General features: G+C 68.0%; 1 protein-coding gene across 1 annotated transcript; it reads right to left on the reverse strand.

Annotated features, from left to right (window-relative positions):
• Positions 1 to 878: 878 nt before the first annotated feature.
• MISP (mitotic spindle positioning) lies at positions 879 to 4,498 on the reverse strand. Its single transcript, XM_047100773.1, has 4 exons — positions 2,797 to 4,498; positions 2,388 to 2,491; positions 1,426 to 1,464; positions 879 to 968 (listed from the first exon to the last, which is right to left on the reverse strand). Exons 1-4 carry the CDS (start codon positions 4,496 to 4,498, stop codon positions 879 to 881), a joined length of 1,935 nt encoding a protein of 644 aa, XP_046956729.1.
• Between the last annotated feature and the right edge of the window lie 4,504 nt (positions 4,499 to 9,002).

Consider the following 9,002-nt stretch of genomic DNA (forward strand, 5'->3'; position numbering starts at 1 on the left):
GCAGCGGCCAAGGAGAGGGGGAGCGGGAGGGGCCTGGAGGCTGAGGCCGGCCATCCCTGTGCGTGGAGGGGAAACCGAGGCACAGGAGCTCTGGGGACCCCCAAGGCCACCCCGAGGATGGCTGCAGAACTAGGGTTTGGGTCCAGCGTCCACACCTTGCCCAGAATGATCTCGTCTCTCAGGTGGGAGGATGGAATGCACACAGGGCCCAACCAGTGACCCCTCCAACCTCCCCGGACACCAGGGACGCTGTTGGAGGGCCACACGGGGGACCCACTGGCCTCGCCCCCTGGACAGGCACTGACGCTGTCACTGCTGGGCCGCGGCGGGGGGGGGGGGCACAGAGCACGTGGGTCCCCTTCAGCCCTCTTCTCTGCCGGGGGCGGGGGGGCTAACCCCACAGGGCTGTAATTCAGAGATTTGCTGGGTGTGCCACGCGGGGGTGGGGTTGGGGGACAACACAGAGGCCCTCAGACTGGGTGCTCCTCCCTCAGACCTGCGGCTCCCCCAGGGACCAGCCCCACCGCCCTCAGACTAGCAGGGACAGTCACATCTGGACCTGGGGGTGGGGGGCGGCTGGTCTCCTCCCATTTGGGGCCCAAAGTGTTTGGCAAAGTCTTAGAAGCAGAATCCAGAGGCCTCCCGTTCCATCCCCAGCATTACACACAGAAAACACAACAACGTCTCCAGGAAGGTAAGAACAGGAAAGAGAACCATCAGGGCTGAAAACGCATCCGGCCTCGGGGCTGTCGGCCCTGATCTGTGGTTCTTGGGGGGGGAGGGGGTGGGGGGGAGTTTAAACAGGCACCTGTTTCCTAAGGGAAGTGGGGCTCGGGATGGGCCAGCAGACCCCCCAGGGCAGGCCCGGGGCACCCGGCTCAGCCCTTGCCCTCGTTGGCGTAGATACGGGCTTCCCAGCACCTGGCCTTGGCATTGGTGTGGCGGGTGACCCGTGTGGCCTCAAGGACCTGCAGGAGAGGCACAGAGTCCCCGTCAGGGTCCTGACCCCTGGACGCCGTCCCCCACCGCCAGCTCGTAGGAGAGATCTAGAACAGGAGGGAAGCAGGCCATCCCCTCCTCCGATTTAGACCCCCTCCCCCTGGTAACAGTGTCAAGGAGCGTGGTAGGTCACCCTGAGACCCACGGCAGGTCCATGGCCAGCTCTGGCATTTTGGACCCAGTTCATAAACGAATCCACAAGGGCAGTAAAGCGGCCGCTCTCACGCACTGTCCCGTGAGCCTCCTTCTGGGTCTGGCCCGGACCCTCACTCCCCGGCTGCGGACCTCTCCCACGGTCTGCACCCACGGCAAGCCCCCCCGAGCGGCTCCCAGCAGAACCCACTCCGGCAGGCTCGGGCCGCACCGCCACGAGAAAGGCGCCTGACGGCTCTGAGGCCGCGGCGGAGGGCCCAGGGGCACACTCACCTCCGAGTTGATGTGGTCGGAGGCGCTGAGGCTGGCATACTGTGGGAAACGAAGGCTCGTGAGCCCCGGGGCCTGGGACTCCACGCCCGGCCCCCTGGGCCCCCACTTGGGGTGGAGGGGAGGGAGCTCCTTGGCCACCGCGGCCCCCCAGACTCAAAGCTGTGCGCAGCCTGCCTCCCCTGCGCTGCCCCCTCCGTGAAGCCTCGAGGCTGTCTCTGCAAACTCGTCACAAAGGAGACGGCCAACGTTTACTGAGCTCCTGCAGCCCGGCCCGTCCCAGGGCTCAGAGGGGGCTGTTCTTACGACCACGCGCGTTTTGCAGAGGAGGGGACTGAGGGTCAGAGAGGATTTGCCCAGCATGACGGGCCAGCAAGTGGCAGGACCGGACTTGAGCCGGGTCCCTGGGCTCCCACGCGGTGCCCCGAGCCACCAGAGCAGGCGGTGAGGCTAGACGCGGCGTGGTTCCCCCTGGTGGCCCGGAGCCCCCCCCCGTCCAGGGAGGAGACGGCCTCAGGGGGACCACTGCGGGCGGCGGAGTCGGGTCTGGGCTGAGTCCCCGTGTGGGAGCAGCACCGCCTGACGCTGGCCATGGCGACTCGAGCTTTCTCTGAAGAGCGTGTGGCAAGACGGACGTGGCTCTGAGACGGTACAGGCGTGGCCCGCAGAGCCCCGTGCACGTCACCCGCACATGCTGCGCAGAGGTGACGGTATGACGGTGCTCATCAACTGTCACTGCCGTCCTCGAAGCAGAGCCCGTCCGTCAGACTGACTCACGGGGACGCCCTCACGGTGGGGACCCTGCTCGGGGGCCTCCGACAGACAAAGGGACACGCGCCGTGCACTCCCGGGGGGGAGAGGCAGAGGCACGGCCACCCACAGGCAGTGAGGGCGTCGGGCTTCAACCCGGGTCCTACCCGCCTCTCGCTCTGCCCTCCTGTGGCCCCAACGGGCTCCGGACTCACCCGCGGCTCCTTCCTTTTCTTCTGCTTGGGAGCACCCGCCACGCCTGACAGGTGGATGGGGGTGAAGAAGTGGGACTCAGACACGGAGTAGCTGCCCGTGACGCCTGCGCGGGGAGAGGGGGGCGTCAGGAGGGTCCCAGGGACCCTCGACCAGACCCCAGCCCGGGAGGCTCCGAGTCTCTGCCCGCGAGGAAACGGGAGAACGGACGGACAGACGGGCAAAGCCCGGGCCGTCGGGGGGACGAACTGGGCAGCAGCGGACGGCGGGGGACACGACACCCTCAAACCTTCGCACCCCTGACAAGGCGGAGTTGACGTCCGCCTCCAGAACCCGCAGCTCAGGTACAGAGACTGGCCGCCGGAGCCCCCCAGGTGTTCCCAGCCCCTCCGCCTCCCCCCCACCCCTCACCGGAAGCCGCGGAGGAGCTCCTGGAGCCGTCGGGCTCGTCGTCGTCGTCGTCGTCGTCGTCGTCATTGGGCGGCGGGGAGAAGACCTCAGGAAAGAGGGCCTGCCTCCGCTCCTCGGCCACCTCCCGCTCGCGCTGCAGGACGCTCTCCACCTCCTTCTCCAGCAGCTCGGACGACTGGGACCTCTGCAGCGTCGACGCCAGGATCCCCCCGCCCTCCCAGCCTGGGACGTGGGGGGCCGCGGCCTGCAGGGGCCCGTCTGGGACCCTGAACCGCAGGGGCCGCAGGCAGAAATGCTCCTGTCGGACGACCCCTCTCTTGGCCGGCGGGGGCCCCTCGCGGGGCTTGGAGCACTGCGGCTTTGCGCCTGCCGGTCTCCCAGAGGATTCCAAGAGATGCCACGGAGAGCCTGTGGCCTGTGGAGAGCTCACAGCCTCGGCCTCGGCCGCAGAGAGACCCCCGGGCCTGCCGGACGCGTGGAGCGCTGGGCACGCCGGCCGGGGGCTCCCGGGGCGCAGGCGCGGCTGGAGGGCGTCGGCCGGGATGCCGCGGTCCTCCTTCCCCCCCGCGGGAGCAGGGCAGGCCGGCCCGTCTTCCCGGGCCAGGCCGAGGATGGGGTCTGAGCTGAGGGCTTTCCTGAGCCCCGGCTGGGGACCCAGGGCCGCCCTGGCAGGCGCGGACGGCTCGCCCGGCTTCAGGCCCTCCCGCCGGTGCTCCTCCTCCCGCTGGGTCTCCCGCACCAAATCCCGCTGCACGTAGAGGGCCGGGCGCCCCCTGTCCCGCCGCGGGGCCGGGGCCAGGCCGGCCTTGGTCAGCAGTGGCCTGGTGGGTATCTCTACCATCTCCTGCCGGCCGGCCGCCTGCCGTAGCCCTCTCCGCTCTCGCAGGTCTGCCTCTCGCTCCTGCGCCCGCCGGATCTCCCGCTCGATGGGCGTCTCCCCGGGGGGCTCCGGGGACCCCCCTCGGGACCGGGAGCCGCGGCCGCCCACAGCCCGGGCACCAGGGGCCGCGGGGAGGCCGCCGGCGCCCCCCTTCTCTCCCGAGACCGCGTCCCTCCCCTGGGGCTCCGGGGGCACGGCACACCCGCTGGCCGGGGGCAGCCCGCCCGAGGCCGTGGAGGCCTGACCCGCGGCAGGCGGGGCGCACGCAGGGGCCGCCCTAGCTGGAAGGTTCTGGGCGGCCGCTGCACCGGCCTGCTCCAGACTCAAGAACTGCCGCCTGGCCGCCAGGAAGTTGATCTGCTCCCTGTCGACCACGTGCTCCTCCGGGGGCCCAGACTGAGCCCGGCCGGGGCTCCCGGGGTCCCCGTGGGCAGGCCCGCCCTGGAGCGCGGCCGCCGTGCTGCCCTTCCTGAGTGCCTGGTGCTCCCGTTCCAGGCTCCGTGGCCGCGTGGGCTGGGCGTCCCTTGGGTGCCGACGGCGGGCCTTCGCCTCCTCTTTCTCGTCACCCTCCCGGCCGAGCCTCCACGGGGCTGGCCGCTCCAGGAAGGCACATGGGCTCCGGGACGCCTTCGGCCCGGCTGCATTCGGCCCGGCCTCTCGGTCAGCAGGCGGGGCCCGTGGCTTGTTCTGGTCCCAGCCGCTGGCCGCAGGCCCCACGTCCACCAGCTCAAACGTGTGGCCGGTGCCCTCCTCCAGGCCCAGGCCACCCACACGGGGCGAGTGAGGGATGCCGAAGATGGGGTATCTGGTCACTCGGTCCATGGCCTGGGGGACTCAGCTGCCCACGGCTCCGGGCGCGGGTGCTCCGGGCTCACTGGGGGAGGAGAAGGGAACAACGGCCAACACGTCAGGGACCGGGACGCAGCCCCCGGCCGCTCTCTCGGGGACACGTGCGATTTCCTTTCCCTCGAAGGCCAAAGTCCTGGCCAAAGGGCCTCCACGATCACTTCGGGGATGGACGCGTGACCCAGCCTGCCAATGACGTGAAATTCTGGTCCTGAGACTTTGCGATTACCCTGGCAGATCGGAGCCCTCCGCCCCCTGGGCTTGTTACCCAGCAAACGGCTGGGGGCCGCACGTGTGCCCTCACGGACACAGCCTGCTTGAGGGCAGCACTGACGCCAACAGGCGTCCGTAAAAAATGCTCTGTGAACTCCTGGATCCAGCCGCACCTGCAGCTCACTCCCGTACTGACTCTCTCAAGAGCTTGCCCCGTGAGCGTCTGACATGTTCTGGTGCCCCTGCCCGTTCGTCTCCCGGACTCCTGCTACTGCCCTCTCCCACCCAGCTCACGTGGCCAGACCCAAGGCCATCCCCAGGCAGCCTCCCTGGGCCCCCGTGTGCACGAGCGCACCTGCCTGTCTCCCAGGGTGCAACACATTCTGAGGTTCCTCTTGTAAGATTTCTTTCATCAGCGGGCCTGCCCCTCACTAAGGGATGTCAAGTGGGGAAACTAAGGCTCAGAGAGGGAGGATGGCTGGCAGAGACTCCGGTCTCCCGGTTCCCTCCCCTACACCTGCCTAGAGGGACACTTGGTCCCATCCCAGACAGTCCCCCGCCTCGGTGCCATAAAGCCAGGACGGGCTAGGGAACGCCTTGGACCTTGTCCTGCGGGGCCAGGTGAGGCCACGGAGCCTCTGGCCACACCCTGATCCAGTGCCCCAGGGGGCCCTGGCACCTCTCCAAGCCTCGGGGTTCTGCTGAGCACAGCTCTGGGAACCCCCTCCTGTGAAGGCACGCACCTGCTCTCCAGGGCCTCCGTCTGACCTCAGCACAAGACCCAGACTTCACAGGGGTCCCTACCCCAAACCCGACCCTCTTCCTCCTCCTCCCGCAGCTTCCTCTGCATTTGTGCTGCCCCACAGCCTTCCTAGCTGCAGCCCACAAGACACCTCCTCCAGGGAGCCCCCCCGCCCCCCACTGCCCCTGCTCTTGGAGCCTGTTGTCCGGGCATCTCCCGCTGCTTGGCCCAGCACCCAGTTTAGGCTTCGCCTTTTTACGGCTGAGGAAAGGAACTGGCCGTTCCCAGGTCTTCAAGCAGCCCTTGTCCTTTTCCCATCTCCCAGTTCTATCAGAACCTGCCGCGTTGGGGCCACCTTGCTTGTGAAAGCTGCCGTTCTAAAGAGGAAAACGCAGCCCCGCCCTGAGCTGGAGAGGTGGGGTCAGGCAACATAAAATCGACCACGGGAACCGCGTTCTAACTAACGTGTACTAAGCAGGCGTCCGTATGTATCCAATACTGAGACTATAATTAGAAAGGCAACAGGTAAAGACAAGCAAGCCTGGGTAGTAAATCCCAGCCCGCGGGCCACGCCACTGCCCGGGACCACACCCGGAAGTCACGGGGTGGCTACGTCCTTGAGTCTCGTCTTCTGCCCCTGGAAGCCCTCAGCCCAGGACCCTCTCTTCCCGGAGGGCCCAGATGAGCACCCCCTCCTGCAGCCAGAACCCAGTATACAGCAGGGAGGTGATAAAGAGTGGCAAGTTTTCTGCAAACGCTGCTCGTTCCGGGTGCCCAGGACCTGGAGGTCAGGGTCATTTCTGCCACCGACCTGGCTGTGCCTCCAGGCCTCCCCTCCGGCGCCAGCCCGGTGCTGACCCTGAGGGCTGGGCGGGCCTGTCCCCACGCCCTGGAGCTCCCCGGGAAGGGGGGGGGGAGGCAGGTGTGCGAACGGCGATGAAGGAGTGTTTGCCGAGTGGGCAGGTGGACGTACGCCCAGCAGGATTTATGGGCCACTTAGGACATTAACTCCGGGGAGGCGGTGGGGGGACCTGCCCAGAGGCTGTCAGTGGGCCTGGGTGGGGGCCCTGCCTCCTCCTTGGCCCATTCCTCTTGGGTGAGTCAGGGAGGCCGGTGGGCGGGGCTCAGGCTGGGTCTTGGGCTCAAGGCCCCGGGGCCCCGCCGGCTGGTACCTCGGGCCTCAGTGTCCACACCCGGACCGGAGGTAGAGTCCGCGGGACTTGGGTCCACCCTGGAAGTCTGCCATGTGGCCAGTATACAGTAGGCACCAGATACATGCTCTCACGGTGGCTGCTAATGGTCTTTACATGCTGGCTGGACCCACCACTGCTCCCGGGGTGACCCCGGGGCAGGCGTCCTCTCTTGTGGCACCCCAGTGTCCCCGTCTGCAAGCCGGGCCGATGAGGCCCCCACATGGGGCCCGAAGGGGTAGAGCCCAGGGGGTCAGCCTTTTCGGGGCCTCGGAGGCTCCGCACGAATGGGGGGTGGTGGCGATCACAGAGCCTCCCGTGTCTCCCGTGGCCCCTCGCACACAGCGCCGCACAGCAGCGTCTCATCTGCTCCTCGTAAGAGCCCGCGGCGAGGGGGCCGTTCTTGTCCCCAGTCAACAGCAGAGGGAACCGAGGCCCAGAGAGGGCAGGCTGTTCACCCGAGACCACACAGCCGGCCGCAGAGCAGCAGGTCCCGAGGCCGGAGCCTGCATTCCCAGGCAGCCGCCTCCTCTCCCGGGAAGCCCCCCTCCCCCATTGCCCCTCCCAGCCCCACCCCGTATCACGTCGATACCAGACTGAAACTGGGTTTATGGCCCCTGGTGCCACACATCTGCTTCCTCGGCACTGGCCTCCTGCCCTCGGGCAAAGGCCCGTTGGAAGGGCTAAGGCTCAGAGCAAGGTCACACAGCAAGGAGGGTCCTCCCGGGGCCCTGGCTGGGCACACGCCCCAACACCTTGAGACGCCCAGACTCCGCCCCAGCCGCACGGGTTCCCAGCCAGCCCCCTCACAGGGCCACCCCCAGACCCCCACATGCCCCCACCAGACCCTGCACCCCAGCTGGGCCCGGGGCGGGGCGGGGGGGGGGGACTGAGGCACCTCTCTCCCTGCGCCCCGCGGATCCCACAGGTGAGCACAGGCTGCCGACTGACGCGTGAACGCTCGTCCCAGACACAAAGCCCAGTCCACACGGGACCCCCACCCTGCCCCCACGCCGGGTCCCGACTCACATGCTGCCCCTGGGCCCCCGCAGCCTCTGGGCCTGGCTCTGGTGCCGTCGACAGGACAGAGACCGGAATCCCGATGCCCTGCCCACGGGTTGCCAGGGGACAGGGCCCCGCCTGGGGAAGCAGGGGCACCCCCTCCCCCCCCCCGGCCCCACCCGGGCCCGGGAAACAAAGTCCAGAGGAGGAGGGAGAAAGGTGATACCCAGGCAGGGAGGACGGCAGGCGCCACGCCCACTGCCTGCCGGCCCCGGCCCCCAGGCCTCCAGCCCCACAGAGCAGGCACTCCCTGGAAAGCTCCTTCCAGCTGCTCTCAGGCCCTCCGGCACCCCAGAGAGGGGGCATCACGCCCAGAGTCACGCAGTAGGTCCTGAACCAGCCCCCCTCCCCGCGCTCCAGGCTCAGAACACCCTTGGGGGCTCCTACCCCAGAGAGCCCCTTTCTGGGGCTCGCCCAGCCTGCTAGCCTCTGCGGGGGGTTTCGCTGGGTCGGGGTTCAGATTCCACTTAGCCTCTCTGAGCCTGTCCCCTCCTCTGAAACGGGCATACGTCACAGAGCAGGGAGGATGCCCCGGCCACTTCTACATAAAGGACCCAGAGTGCCGGAAAACGTTGGCAGGGTGGGCGAGGCCCAGGCCCCCCTGACGGATGGGGGCCCCAAGGCTCAGCATGGGCAGCGGGGCCTGCCGGGCGCTCAGCCATCCAGCCTGATTCCCGGCCAAGGTGCAAGGAACTTGCCGGGGCGTCTCTGGGGGCCTGGACCTATCGGCCTGGCGGTCAGTCTACAGGGCGGGGACACAGTGGACGGGGCTTTAATCCCCTGCTCTGGGGGGTCTGTCCTGACTGTCTCTCGCCTGGCTGTAGGGACCACCAGGTTCTTCGGATCCTGCCTAAGGGAGGAGGGTCAGTGTGGGACTCGAACCTGAGATCCCCCCCCCCCATCGTATGCTGCTCATACTGGGCAAGTGAGGCCCAAAAAGGGCAGAGACTGGATCACCCAGCATGTTGGGACGCTGGAGACAAGGACCCAACCGTCCTGCTCCCAGACTGAGGAGGCCTCCCACTCAGGGTTCATAAAGCCCATTGTATAGATAAGCAAACTGAGGCCCAGGGGAGGCAGCAACTTCCAAGATCGCCTAGTGAGACAGAAGTGCGGGGTGGCAGTCTCTGTAAACGCGTCCCACCGTCCCCCCGCCCCGCTCCCGGGGACCGGTTTCTCTGCAGAGCTTGGGGGCCCAGCACGGGCCTTAGAACCAGAGGACTCCACAGTTAGCAGGAAGCAAGTCCTGCCACCACCAGCTGCGCCCTTACCT

This window comes from Lynx rufus, unplaced genomic scaffold, assembly GCF_022079265.1.
Source record: "Lynx rufus isolate CCGP_SWC_20201006 ecotype Redwood Valley unplaced genomic scaffold, mLynRuf1.p SCAF_53, whole genome shotgun sequence".
NCBI lineage: Eukaryota > Metazoa > Chordata > Mammalia > Carnivora > Felidae > Lynx > Lynx rufus.